This window comes from Typopeltis vanoorti, chromosome 25 (genome assembly GCF_054136105.1).
Source record: "Typopeltis vanoorti isolate ZY-2024b chromosome 25, IOZ_Tvanoo_1.0, whole genome shotgun sequence".
NCBI lineage: Eukaryota > Metazoa > Arthropoda > Arachnida > Uropygi > Thelyphonidae > Typopeltis > Typopeltis vanoorti.
In genome coordinates this window covers 48,010,954-48,026,554 of record NC_143573.1, presented here as the reverse complement: position 1 = coordinate 48,026,554, position 15,601 = coordinate 48,010,954, and the positions used below count along the sequence as shown (strand labels likewise).

General features: G+C 35.1%; 1 protein-coding gene across 1 annotated transcript in view; it reads right to left on the bottom strand.

Annotated features, from left to right (window-relative positions):
• Arl1 (ADP ribosylation factor-like 1) overlaps window positions 1–15,601 on the bottom strand; it is a 108,954-nt gene that overhangs the window by 36,541 nt on the left and 56,812 nt on the right. The window contains exon 4 of the mRNA XM_090414421.1: window positions 2,525–2,636. Coding sequence (XP_090270547.1) covers window positions 2,525–2,636 — 112 coding nt within the window. The remainder of the gene's footprint in view (window positions 1–2,524; window positions 2,637–15,601) is intronic.

Genomic DNA, 15,601 nt, shown 5'->3' with positions numbered 1-15,601 from the left:
ACCCTTCTGGCAGAAGAAATCACGTAGGGTGTGGCTTGGAGTTAAGATGAGCTGTGGTAGGGATCTAGAGAACAGTCAAACACAGGAAATTGGGTTTGGATGTCTACAGGCAATGATGTGCATCATTTAGGTTAGTGTTTAAACCAAGAATATTGGTAAAGTGAATGTGAAAGATTTTTTTTTTTTTTTGGTGAGCTTTGAGTGAGGTTTATTTAATTTAATTGCATGTATTTACTCTTATGTTGGGATTGCAAGCTGAAGAGGAAAAAAAAAAAAGAGTAGGGGAACATAAAGTGAGAGGAGATATTCTTAGACATGTTGCCCATACAGAAAGCATCTGGACTCTATGGTGTAACATGGCCTCAAGAGTGCTTCTTGTATACCATTACACCGCCTCCATCAAGTGACAACATAAGGCATTTTTTAAACATTTGTATGAATACAAACAGCACCAAGATTTCAAAAACTGACAGCTTATACAAAATTACAATTAGGCTTTAATAACTAATCTAAATGAATTTATTTTATATCTAAGCAAGATGACAGTAGTCAAAAACATAAAAAATAACATCTCAAAGCATCTTGCTTGTAACATACAAACAAGAAACACATTTAAATAACTTCATAAAATAATAATGTATTCATTTTTTTTGTCTTTTCATTTGTGGAATATCTGAATTTTAATATAGATATCTACATCCTAGAATACAGTTTTGCTAAATCTATTATCTATTTCCAAACTTTGCTATGTTCAAAAAACTGTGCTTAAATAACTAAAAATATTTTACATGATCTATTGATTCTCCATTGAACATGCAATTGGTTTTCCACATTTCTGTGACATTTTAATAGTTTTCATCTTTTTTATTTCTAATTTTTATGCTTAATTTGTTACAGCTGTTATTTAATTTGGCTACAGAATATTGGAGACTAGATTGGATTTGTTTAGGAGTACATCATCTGCCAAGAGCAAAGCTTAATATTTCCAATTCTGATGTCAGGTTTAATACCACTTTCTATCCATATAGATGAGCAAAAGTGGAGATGGAGTGCACCCTTGTTTTAAATCTGATTTTACATCAAGCCAACTTCTTGTGACTTATGTCATATTGTATTGCTATGTATTGCTCAGTATAATGTTCCATTTACCCCTAAAGAGCTTTTCTCTTGGCACCTTGTATGCTTTTCTCATATCTGCAAAGCTTAAATACAAATAATTGTTATATTTGAATGATTTCTCAATTATCTCTTTCTCAATTGTTCATAGCCTCTTCTAACTATGCTTATATAAATCTTACCTTGAACACTTAAAAATTTCTCTAATTCTCACATTGTTTTATTTTCTTTTTTATAACTGTAAACTATAATATATAGAATTCAACCTTCTGAATGCCTTAGACGATAGAAATATAAGATCTGATAATGTTGGAGTCTTGACAAGTAACAGACTGATTTGGAGGAAAATTGTAGATAGGAAGTTAGTAATGATGTAAATTTTTCATGTAGTACTATCATATCCTGTACACCCCTTGAGGGTACATGGCAGGAATTTGATGATGATGAATTATCAGCATAGCCACTGGACTTTTATACCTCCATATTTCTGTATTTCTGGTTGAATATCATCTACTCCAGCTACCTTTCTACATTTCAAGCTTTTGAAAGCTTTTTTTCTACCTCAAGTATTAATAATCCCAGTTGCTTTCTCCTGAATATTTTAATTTTCCACTACCGTTTTATCACTGTTTATTTCATTTAACAATTTTTCAAAGTAATTATTCCAGATATCTAGAATAGATAGCTTTAAATTTGGTTTTTAAATCACATTTTATCATTTTTTTGTTTTACTCTTTCCTCCATTTCTAAACTTCTAAACATTTCAGGACATTTTGCCACCTTTCAGATATTTATCTTCTATACTTGTACCAGTCTTCCCATGACTTGTTCAGTTTATACTTCAAATCTGTGTTTTAATGTCTGTGCACATTGTGCCTTGTGCAAAGTAGTTTTGGCAACCTTTAATTCTTACTAGTTAGTATAGTTTCAAGTAAAATTTTATTAAATTTGTAAACTTTATTTTGATAAATAATATGTCTAGTACTATGCAACAATTTTCTCATTATTTTATTACTTCTTACCTATTTGTTTGATAAACGCCAGTTTTGAATGAAATTTCACTAATGATAATATGAAGACCAAAAAAACTTACAAGTTATAGTGTAGCTACTTCACTCTCTGGAGTCAATCCTCTTTAGCAAAAATTACTTCTTTTTTTTTTTTTTAGGGGATCAATTCTTTATAAGAGACTAGACTATATAAAGTCCCTGTATATAGTAATGAGTCTAAAAAGTGAACTAAAATATACATTACTGAATACATCTACGAAGATTCAATTAATAATATTTGCTGTCAGTTGTAGAATGCAACATGTTAAATTACATTTTTTTTCTGCACTCTTCCAGCACATATGAAATCCAGGTTCAATAAATCTATAAAGCTTTGATCTATTTGAAATGAAATTTACCTCAAGCATGGAAACCAGTTCTTGTTTAGAAACTCCAATTCTATCTTTATCTGCACTGTCTACCACATATATAATAGCATCTGTATTGGAATAGTAGCATCGCCAGTAAGGCCTATGAAATAAGCATTTCATATAATGTGTTGTAACAAAATCAATACACATACAACAGAATATTTATATTTCAGCATATACAGACTATTCCTCTGATTACTGAGTTTGAAATAGCAAAAATTATTAGATGATTCAAATAACCCAATACTTCCCTTTGTAACAGATGATATTCATGGTCCTACCTGCCAAACAATTAGCAAACTCACCTTAATTCTCCTCATGGGGAGGGGAGAATTAAAGTGATTTCACACACGCAAGACAGAAGAGCCAAAAGTAAATAAATGCCATGTGCAGCCAGGGATCAGAATCAGAGTAATCTGCTGATATTTTACTTGAACTGATGGAGGCTGTAATCCTTTGGAAATACTTCACAGGAGAGGCTGTTCCACAGAATTCACATAGAAGGAATGAAAGATGACGGGGAGTAGCAGGTTCTGTGATATTCAGCTTGACTGTAAAGGGATGTTGACTATTGCAGATCTGGCAGAAATGGGCGGCATAACGGATGCTAGTTCTGCTGAACACTGGCCATGCAAATATCTGTGGAGGATATACAATGCAGAAACTGATCTTTTATGGGTTAGTGGTTGAAGAGACTCTGTAAGAGAAGTTTGATTTATCAACCAACTGCCCTTTTCTGAACAGAAAAAGGCAGTTTGAGAAGTTTTATGGAGGTCTTAGGTGCATCCCCAAATATGAGAAAAGTATTCCAGTGTTGGTTGGATTTGGGATTTATATAGAACAAATAACTATTTAGCAAAACAGTACCATCTTGAGCAGAAAAGGACGCCAAGTTTTTTTGGAAGTTGCTGATGCTATAGAAATGATACAATTATTCCAGGAAAAGTTTGGAGTAAGAGTCAGTCTGATAAGAGAGATTTGGTCTCGATTGTTGAGCTGAGCTTTATCAAAAGTAAGTGGAGAAGATCTAAGGTCTTTTTTTTGCAAGAAAAAAAGCAAAACTGTTTTGGGAGCATTGAACTTAGATGCGTGAGAATGGCAAGGCTTGCCGTATGAGTGGAGCAGGATGAGTGGAGTGCACTATCATCAGCAAAATTATGAATAAGGTTAATAGTCAATGAGAGCAGGTCATTTATATAAATCAGGAAGAGGGTAGTTGAAATGACAGAGCTCTGAGGGGGACTGGCATTAACAGGAAATTCTGAAGAGAGAGAGAGACATCATCCACCATAACACACAGGGATTGATCTTGGAGAAAACTGGAAATCCAATTACACAAGGATGAATGCAATCCAAATGATGGTAAATTGTTGAGAAACTCCTCAATGCCAGATCGTATTAAAGGCCTTGGAGATGTCAAGAGCAATGGTACAGGTTTCTCCAAACCTTTCCATGGAATGCATGCAGAGGTGCATGATGTAGGCCAAGATCTGCTGTGGATCTAGATTGGTGAAATCAAAAACTGGTAGTCACTAATTAGATAGCAGTTAAAGGTGTTGAAGAAGTTGACTGCTGATAACCATCTCTATTACTTCAGAGAAAACTGAGGTGACAGCAATAGGTTGATAGCCTGATTGTGGTTCAGATATTACAGATAACAGCTGATTACAGTTTAGTGAATAAATGATAAAGAACAGGTGTTATTTCAAGAGCACATCTCTTGAGCACAATGGGTGGGTGGGATTCCATCAGGACCAGCTGCCTTTGTGGTATCCATGTTATTCAAAGATTCTTTTGATGTCCTTTCTGGAGGAAGGTCAAAGGAGGCATGAGATGGAATGTTCTAGATACCAGTGATGGCAAACCGTTTTACCCAGGTGTGTCAAACTTTTTTTTTTTAAAAATATTGACGTTGTTGATGTGCCACTTGCCTACATGCATTATAAATGTAACTACATAATCATAGATGGTGACTTATACATATCATATTAGGCTATTTATTTAATAGGATATTGATATAAAATCTATGAATTCATATTATATCATCATCATCAAATTCCTGCCATGTACCCTCAAGGGATGTACAGGATATGACAGTACTACATGAAAAATAAATTACATTACTAACTTCCTATCTACAATTTTCCTCCAAATCAGTCTGTTACTTGTCAAGACTCCAACATTATCAGATCTTATATTTCTATCGTCTAAGGCACTTTGTACCGTATCAATCCACCTATATCTTGGTCTTCTTCTGGGTCGTTTTGCTGCCAACCTGGCAGCGAACACTTGTTTTGCTAATCTTTCCTCTCCCATTCTGTTTAAGTGACCATACCACCTGAGATTAGCTCTGCTAACGCATTCCTGGATGCTGACAATGTCAAGTTCTTTCCTAATATCCTCGTTTTTAATATGATATTACCATTGATGCCATCTGTTCTTGCCTATAATCTTTCTCAGGACTCTCATATCTGTGGTCTCTAGACTTTGGTCAAGTGTTTAACTTCTGACTCAGCTCTCAGATCCATAAGTTAAAACTGGTTTGAACACTGTCTTGTATACAGTTAATTTAGTGTTCCGACTAATTTCTCTCTTATTCCATATGAATTTCAATTGACTTCCCACTATACCAGCTTTGCTGATTCTGTTGTCTATTTCTATATTTAATTTACCATCTTCACTAAAAATCGTGACTATGTAGCTGAAATGTTTTACTTGTTCCACAGGTTCTCCATTCACACACACTTGACATTTTCAATGATTCTGCCTATTTTCATTGTCTTTGTCCTTTTATTGCTGACCTTCATACCATATCTATTACAACAGTTATTCAATTTAGTCAGAGAATCTTGCAGACTTGTAGCAGATTTATTTAGAAGTATAACATCATCCGCATAAAGCAAAGAGCTGACATTAACATCTCCAATTTTGATATCATGTTTAATACATTTCCTTCATAATGTGATCCATATAGATAATGAATAACAGAGGAGATAATGTACATCCGTGTCTCACACCAGATTTAACATTAAACCATCTTCCTGTACTTCCTTCAATTCTAACTGCTGAATTACAACTCAAATAAAGACAAAGTATTACTTGATATAATGCCCCATAGACACTATATAACTGTAGTGTATTGAATAGCTTCTCTCTTGGCACCTTGTCATATGCCTTTTCCAGATCGACAACTTAAATACAGATCTTTGTTATATTCCCATGCTTTCTCAACTATTTGTTGTAAAGTGAAGATCTAATCCTGACAGCGTCTATTTGGGCTGAATGCAGCTTGTTCTTCACCAAGTTTTCTTCCACAATTCTTCTCAACTGTTTCTCAAGTATACTTGCATATATCTTACCAGGAACACTCAGCAATGAAATGCCTCTGTAATTCTCATATTCAGTTTTATTTCCCTTTTTATATATGGGTACTATGAGAGCTCTACTCCAATCATCAGGAATTCGTCCCTCTCTCCAGGTTTTCTGAACTATGCAGTGCAGCCACTGTAAGACTCTTATACCACCATACTTCAGCATTTCTGGTCGAATATCATCTACTCCAGCTGACTTTCCACATTTCAAGCCTTTGATGGCTTTTTCTACTTCAGGTATGAATATGTATTCCTGACTGCATGCCTGGTCAGTGTTTTTTACCACTGTGCTGTCATCACTGCTTGTTTCATTTAGCAGTTTTTCAAAGTAATTACTCCATACTTCAAGGATATCTTTTTCTCCAGTTTTCATGTCACCTTTATCATCTCTAACTCCTTTTACAGCACTATTTCCTCCATTCCTAAGCTTCTTCAATAACCTCCAGAATATTTTGCCACCTTCTTGATATTTATTTTCTATATTCTTGCCAAAGTCCTCCCATGACTTTTGTTTAGCTAGTTTTACACAGTCTTTAGCATTCTTGCATTTGTCTCTGTATTCTCTAAGAGCACAAGCTGACTTATTTCCTAGGAACTTTTGATATTCTTTCTTCTTTTCCTTCACTGCCTCTTTAACTTCCTGTGTCCACCATGGAGTTCTAATTTTTCTATCCTTGCAGACAACTTCACCACATGCCTCTCTAGCTGAATCAATCAGGATTTTCTTCAAGGCTTGCCACTGAATCTCCAAGGTTTGATTCCTGTTCTCATTTTTCATTTTTTTTCTTCAATAATCTTTGTGTATTTTAGTCTACAGTTGACATCTGAGAGCTGCTCAACTTTTATTCACTTTAAAACTTTCTTACATGTTATTCTTTTCAATATGAAATTCAATTTTATCCTGCTCAAGACTAAATAGTGATCGCTTCCAACTTCAACTCTTCTGTATACTCTGGTGTCCTGCACCAGTGTTATAATGTGGTTGGTGTCTCTATTATATTTATTCTTTATACTCATTCATTTTATTAATAAAACGAATGAGTATAAAGTACAAAAGTAGTACTCTTTACAAAAGAAATACAAAAGTACTTCTTTTGTAAAGAGTACAAAAGAAGATATAACTTGCTGCGCTAATGTTATATCTTCTTTTACTTTCGTTATATATATATATATATAATATACTTCCTTAAGAATGCCTTACTTAACTCCACCTAAGAATGCTTCCTTTTCGGACACTGGCAAATTTATTTTTTATTGCTGCGCCAGCCAGAGTCCTATAATATGAGCTTATTCAAAATTCAGGGAATATTTCTAGGTTAATTGGCATTCATTCTAATATACACTAAATAGATACTAGTTCTAATTTCAGTCGTGGCCAATAATCTATTTTACTCTAACACTCTCATTAAATTTCCTCCCGCTATGGTTTTAAATTTTTGCAAGTGGTAATTTGAATTCTCGAATCAAGCACGAATCAGGCATATACAAAACATGTTTATTGGAACAAATTACACTTTACAGCTATAATTGGAATATGATACTAAGCTTTTCAAAATCTCTTGCTAAGTTAGTTACTCAATACTAATTTAACAGAACACTCATAGATTAACTTGGTCATCTCACACAAACTATAAAACATTAAATCTAGGTAATTATGTTACTCAAAAACCAAACTCTTATTTCATGCTACATTAAAATACATCTCACAACCCATTACTATTCTGATAAAATTCATCTACAAAATTTCAAATTCACATATAATCTCAGTCACATGCAGCTAAAGTTTCACTCTTGACATTCCTTTGTTTATCAGAATTACTCTACCTCAAATTACAAATCCTTATTATAGTCTACTATGAATTGTCTACTTAATATGATCTAACACTAAATTCTGCCTCATTCAAACATACAGTAAAGGTCTTTACGTTATCCAATCTTTTTCTTCCAAAGGTCTGTTAATGGCCACGTGTTGTTCGGGTCCTCCTTCGATCGGTTGCTTCCGCAATAGGCTTACGACTATGCCATCCGTTTTACATTCTTCCCGGACTCGAGAGTTAGTTACTCAATACTAATTTAACAGAACACTCATAGATTAACTTGGTCATCTCACACAAACTATAAAACATTAAATCTAGGTAATTATGTTACTCAAAAACCAAACTCTTATTTCATGCTACATTAAAATACATCTCACAACCCATTACTATTCTGATAAAATTCATCTACAAAATTTCAAATTCACATATAATCTCAGTCACATGCAGCTAAAGTTTCACTCTTGACATTCCTTTGTTTATCAGAATTACTCTACCTCAAATTACAAATCCTTATTATAGTCTACTATGAATTGTCTACTTAATATGATCTAACACTAAATTCTGCCTCATTCAAACATACAGTAAAGGTCTTTACGTTATCCAATCTTTTTCTTCCAAAGGTCTGTTAATGGCCACGTGTTGTTCGGGTCCTCCTTCGATCGGTTGCTTCCGCAATAGGCTTACGACTATGCCATCCGTTTTACATTCTTCCCGGACTCGAACTTCTCACTGCCTCGATACAACGCATTCTCTGCTCCTACTTGAGTGGGACATCGCTCTCTCTCGTCCCTACTCCATCCGCTAGTCAGGAATCCTCGAAGTGACGTCAGGAACAACCAGAAAAAAGCCTCTCATTATCGTGTGCATTCGCTTATATTTCGTCCCTTCTTTCCCATACAACCCTTCGTCATCATGCCCCTAAGGTGGTCCTAGCTGCCGTTAGGTGCTGTATTCCAGGAATCCCGCTTGCGTCATATTCCTTGTACGTACACATTCCTCGTAGCTGGCGGCATTACGGCCGATACGTGCGTATGTAACTCGACCTTTGCACTCGTTCTCTTAACTTCTTTGGTGACTTATTAAGTTTAAGACAGCTTAATGGGACAAGATTATACTGCAATTTCCTTATTAAAATTCATTAATCCTATAATCCTTCAGTTTAACTTTCACCTACAAGATTTTTCTAGTGCGTTTTACATGTTATTACATAAATTCCTTTACAACAAAATTTAGAACTGTGTGCTGTCAACCAGGTATTATCTGAGTTAGCCTAATTCTTATGTTAGATTCTGAATGAATAATTTCTCAAAAATCATCCATTCAGGATCTAGCACCAGGGAGAAAACATCACTATCAACAATAACATAGTCAATGAGACTATTCTTATTCCTTGCCTCTTCTCTCCATGTGAATTTGTGCACATTTTATGTTGGAACATGGTGTTAGTAATAACCAGTCCATGTCCTGAGCAGAAATCCAACAGATATTTGCCATTATTATTAGCTTTGCTCTGTCTCCAAATTTTCCCAAAATATTTTTGTGTCTCACAATCATTTCCTACTCTGCTATTTAGATCCCCAACAAGGACCAACTTTTCCTTTTTCATTGTGTCAGTTGCTTTTTCTAAAGCCTCAAAAAATTCCTCCACTTCTATCTTAGTAGAACCTTCTGTGGGACCATAGGCACAAATAAGTCTCATTGTCCAGTTCCCCATTCTGATATTTGCCCAAATCACTCTACTTGACACTGCCTGCGATTCAAGAAGATGAGCCTCATATTTTGTGTTGAATACTATGGCTACTCCTTTTCCTTGATTGTCATTGCCAGAATATAACAGTTTGTATTTATTGCTCAGAAAGATCTCACCAGTTTTTGTCTTTTTTGTTTCAGTCACCCCTATTATGTCGATCTGGTACTTATCTAATTCCCCAGCTAGCTCCATTTCTTTGCCATTCAGGCTTCTTATGTTGATAGTACCGATCTTTAACTCTGGTGATGTTGAGTTGGGGCGTGTTTTCAGATTTCTTCCAGTAGCTGACTTTTCGCTGTTCGCCCTGGTTCCCTGGCAAAAACAACGGGGGCTTTGTTTAACCGGGCAATGCCCCAGCCGGCATGAAATTTTGTCATGTTGTACCATCATTTTTTATTTTGGTTTAACCAGTAAGAATACAATTTGGTCGGCAAAATCTTCCAGAGAAGGTGAGGATTGGACATTAGGTCAGAAGCCCTGGTTGGTTCTCCACATTCCTTTAAAGGCTATGTGGAGGTCTCCTCTCAGTTATACAGCTTTGATCCTTAAGCACCGCTAATTATGGATTTAATAATAAAAATGAATTTGCGATAAATTATGATGTAGGAAAATTAACTTTTCAGTATATTGTGGAATAGCATACATCTGGTTTCTTCATAAATATTTCCGACTAACTGAGAAATTATACTGCAGAATAAGTTTACTTAGTCTATTTAAATACATGCACAAGATTAGTGGAGGCTTTTCCTGAATGGAAGCCTTTGTTATGATGTATTTAATCAGAATTTTTCTGCTTCAGCTTGCCGAATACAGAATCATTCTAATGATTTGGCTAAACCCGAATACCTGAAAAATATGTCGAAGCAGCTGAATATTGAAGCGAAATTGAATATTCAGTGCATCCCTACTTTATTTTATGAAATAAATGCAGAAATGGTCCTCACAGTTATATCTTGAAATGTGAAAGATAAATAAGTGTAGATAATCATAAAAGCATTCGTTCAGAACTGCATCCTTTTATACTGATTGTATAATGCAATCATCCATTCTCATAAGAATTGAATATAGACTGTTTTTGTCATATGTACATAAACATAAACTTTTGATTTTCCTAACTTGGACATTAAAATGATCCATTTGAAGCAGAACACATTTTACAGTGATCCTAAATAGAAACTTCATTAAATTTTATCATGCCACGGAGGAATTATGATTTTAAATCATTCTGCCAGTGAAAACAATCCATTTATAGAAAAATGCCTAGGGCTGGTAGAAGAATGGAAATTTCTATACTGAAGCAAACTGTATTACAATTATTTCAATTTCTGCCAAAACAATCCACTTAATTAGAGAGAGAGAGAGTGAAAAAAAAACATTATTATTGCAGATTGTTTTGTCAGCAAAAATGGAATCATAATGGGGGGGGGGGAGAAGGACTTTATTCGAGTAGGTCATCTAGATTACCAATGAAAACTTTGTCCACATTATGCCACATGAGCAGAAGTTAACAGGCTGAAATCGTTTTGAGTAGTTCTGGTGCTGTTGTTGTGAGGACTATCATAATTTCAGTAATAAACATACATTATTTAAACAACTCAAATGAGGAACAGAACTTTAAAAATATGAACAATGCATCAAAAGTTGTGTTTTATTGAACCTTGAATGCTTTTGGATTACTGCCTAGTGCCTCTGTAGCACAATTGAAAGAACCACGGTATATTGTGCCCTCCAATGGAAAAGGCTGGAATTCGATTCTCCTTTTATGAGAGGAATCTTTATATGGGCTTTTTTCATTTGAAAGTGAGTTAGCCAATCTCGTATGTGGGTAGCAGGGTTTTGTTTCCTGGAAACTCGGGTTTTTGATCCCATGTGTAGGCAAATTGTACGTGGGATCAAAACACAAGCCATCAGAACACAAGTAATTTACAGACAAAAAATACTATTGGTGGGGATGATGGGTAGTAGATAACGCTGATTGTAGTTGTGTGTAGTAGGGAAGAAGGTTAGAGTGCATAGTAGAGTGGAGCGGAGTGTTCTCCCATGGATGAGTCCGTGGACTCCTTGGAGATATCATGTAATGATAATAATAATAATAATAAAAGACATAATTCCATTTTGTCTAATTTTACCACAACAAATGGCTTGACAAATTTTAATAGTGATTCTAAATACCAAATATCACTGAATGCCACTCAAGTCAATACAGAATTATTAATATCAGCAGAATATTTTGGGCAATAAAAATGATTTAATTGAAATCAAAACTGAACCACATTGATATCTTGTATCTGAAATGCCAAATTTTATTAAATTCTATGCAATATATAACTGATATGTTTTGCATTTACTGTGAAGCATATGAACATGACAGACAAAATATCGATGAGATAAAATATGAGATATTTTATCTCATAGTGTACAAACATTTTACAAAACACACCAAATAACAAAATATTGTGATAAATTTGTCAACTGCCCATGTTAAGCTAGCATATGTCCCATTTTTTAAAGAATAAAAAACCTCAGTTTTTGAGAGAGAGAACTTGCCACCAATATATGAGACCAATTAACTCAACTTCAGTTGAGAAGTTTATAAAAATATAAAAGATTATTTCAACCTAGATCTTTTGATTGAAGCAATGGAAAAGAAATATTTATTTACACTAATTATATTTTGAAAGTAACTATAATTTTAAGATAATACAAGTACATAACCAGGAAGCATTGGCTAGATGATAAACGTATGGAGCTATATCCAAAGTTCAGAAGAAAAGACTAAATTATGTTTTTCTTTCTGCCATTACTGATCTTATTACTTTTTTTCTGGGAAAGAAACTTAATGAAAAAGAAACCAAGAATCATTACCTTTGGTGTGGACTTCATTCACAGTCCAGCCAAACAATCCTCAGGTTGTGAAGCTGTTCCACAAAGAGAATTCTCCTACTGGTTAAGACCAGCACCCTGAAATGGGCAAGATTCTGACAGGTAAGGAGCTTGAATAGAGAACACGAACCAGTATTGTGTAGCAATGAAAAGTGTTTAATGATAAGTATTTTTTTTATTGCTTATTTCTGCTCATATTCCATATATCATTAGGAAGCACTTGATAAAAAATAAAGTGACTCTTGGAGACTTTATTTGCTGCTATAATCGCAACAAGATTTACGTTCATTTAAATCTGGTAACATGCACAGTAGCATACCAATACAGTGAACTGTACAGTTCATACAGAGGGTGATGGGTATCAAACTTCAAATACGATTACTAAATAACTTAAGGAATTCACAACGTATACTGGAATATAAATTAAAATAAACTTTAACATATACATCATATATTTCGGCAACGTCACGTTGCCATCTTCATGGGAACATAAGATTAAGACGTGCACGCAGGCACTAAAAACAGCAAATGAGGTCGAAGCAAGGAAAATACTGTTTTTCCTAAAGTCCTGAATGGTCTCCCCCCCCCCCCCCACCTAGCGGGCTATATTAGGTATCATTGGCCGTTGTGCTCAAGTTCTCAAGATGTACGTCTCCCAAATTTGGGGCAGTCTGATGCATCCAAATTTGCTGAGGTTTGGCATGTTTCTTAGGGCTGAGGCTGATTCTATGAATAGTTCTTTCAAATTTATACTTGCTGCGGTGTATTACTGTGGCTTTCTTCCACCGTATTCTGTGGCATGTATCCAGAGCACGGTCTGCAAGCCCAGAGTGGCTGTACTGGTGAAACAGGATGTAGTCCTTGTGTTCCGAAATTCTGATATTCACTGTCCTGTCTGTTTGGCCAAAGTAGGATAGTTTACAGCTGCAAGGGACCTGGTATACACCAGGCAGGTCTAGGGGAAGCGGTTAGTCTTTAGTGGAGCAGATAAGGGATGCCAATTTTCTATATGATCTGTAACAAGAGGTCAAGTCATGTTTATTCAGGATTTTGGTAATTTTTTCTGAGGTGCCCCAGATGTAGGGAATGGTGATGGATTTAGAGCAATCTTTTTTGTGAAGGGGGTGGGGGTGGTTTACTGGTTTTAGTATTTTTTTGGGGTTGTAGCCATTGGCTGAAAAAGTGTTAAGGATGTGATTTAGTTCAGTGGTCAGGGCTTTGTCATTTGAACAGATTAGTTCAGCTCTATTGTATAGTGTCTTAATAACTCCATATTGTTGTGTGTGTGTGTGTGGGGGGGATTGTTGGTGAATGTACCTGCCTGTATGAGTGGGTTTTCTATAAACTGAAAAATTGAGAAAACCAAGGTTCCATCAGGCTGGCAGGTGACTAGTGTGTCTAGGAAAGGGAGGCTGTTGTTTTCCTCCTTTTTCAGGATGAACTTGATTCTGGGATGTTGGTTGTTTAAGTGTGTTAAGAAGGAGAGGAGTGTATCAGAGCCATGTGGCCAAATAGCAAACACATAATCAACGTAGAGAAGCCATATGGTAGGTTTCGTGGGGCAGAGTTTAAGGCTTTCTCTTCAAAAGTCTCCATAAAGAAGTTGGCCAAGGGTGGGGAGAGTGGTGAACCAATGGCTGTCCCCTCTATCTGTTTGTAGAATTTTCTCTGCCAAACAAAATAGCTTGAGTTCATTGTGAACTGAAATAGGGCTGAGATATTGGGAGGAAATTTGGCTTGGATGAGCTCTAAGGTTTCCTTGAGTGGAACATTTGTGAAGTCACAAATTACCCCTTACCAACGTATACGTCTTGATCATGTCTCCCTTTTTCCTTCTAGGCTCTGTAATTTGTCCCAATCTGTACTCATATTTTACTAGAGATATTATTCTAGAGACAACATCTTAGTGATATGACCATACTGATAGGCAATCGTTCAGATTCAAGTTCGGACAGTGAAGTAAAGCTTCAGTGATTTCTTTAAATAAACATTCAAATTTATAGTACAAGGCCAGATTTCTTAGTTTTCCTGTTGATGATGTAAGACTGATGTTCTTGTATTCTATTCCACTAAATGTTACCCTATTGCCAAATTTTTAGCATGTTTATTAAAAGTTCAGATTGTTAACTCAAACTCCTAATAAAAAATTTATCTGATTTTCTAGATAAAGTGAAAAATCTTTAACTCCAACCGACTGATTTAATGGTCAATTTCGATATAGAATCACTCTTCACTAACATACCCATAGAAGAGATGATATATCTGCTTTCACAAGTCTTTCCATAGTATATAGTGAAAATATTCAACTTTGTTATGTCATTGCCATGAGAAGCCCACTCTCTCTGACTTTTGCCAACTTTTATTTGGAACATTTAGAAGACATTATTTTCTCATCCATACACATGCAGCCTTCATTTAAGGTTCACCATATAGACAACATTTTTGCAATATGGCCCCCATAATAAAGAAACATTACCTGCCTTTTTATCTAACATAAATAATCAACATCCACAAATTAATTTTACTATGGAAATAGAAAAAAGACAACAAATTATCCTTTTTAGATATCCTACCCCCCCACCACCACCATCAGGTAAACTAATTACTTCCATTTATCAAAAGCCTACTTTCACTGGATGCTACATTCAACAGCAACCTGCTCACCATCTCTCACTAAAGACTGAAATTATCAAAATTTATTAAGCCATGCTCACACCATATGTTCTATGCCACAACAACTACAGCAAGATCTTTTAAACATCAAATGATATATGAAATTCAATGGCTTCTCAGAGCAAAACAAATATCTTTTTGATTCCTATAATCCTTGCTGAAATAACAAAGAAACAGTATGCTGAGTCCATATCCTATATATTACTGGCATCTCAGAACCAATTTCTAGAATTTTTAAGTATAATCTACATTTATTCCAATCAACAAACTATCGTCACGGTTTCCACCTTTTAAAGATAAACATTTCCCCTCTTGCTTTTTCTGGCATCTACCAAGTTCCTTGCGACTGTCTCCTTTCTTATTTTGGACAAATTGGACATTCAGTGGAAAAGAGAATACAAGAACACCAGTCTTACATCAGCAACAGGAAATTTAAGAAATCTACCTTTGGCACAGCATGGAATAGATGTGGACCACAATATCCTGTGGTCTGAAATTGTTTACTCTGGCTTTATCGCTATATTGAACATTTATTTATAGAAAGTACTGAAGCCTTACTTCACCAACTGAA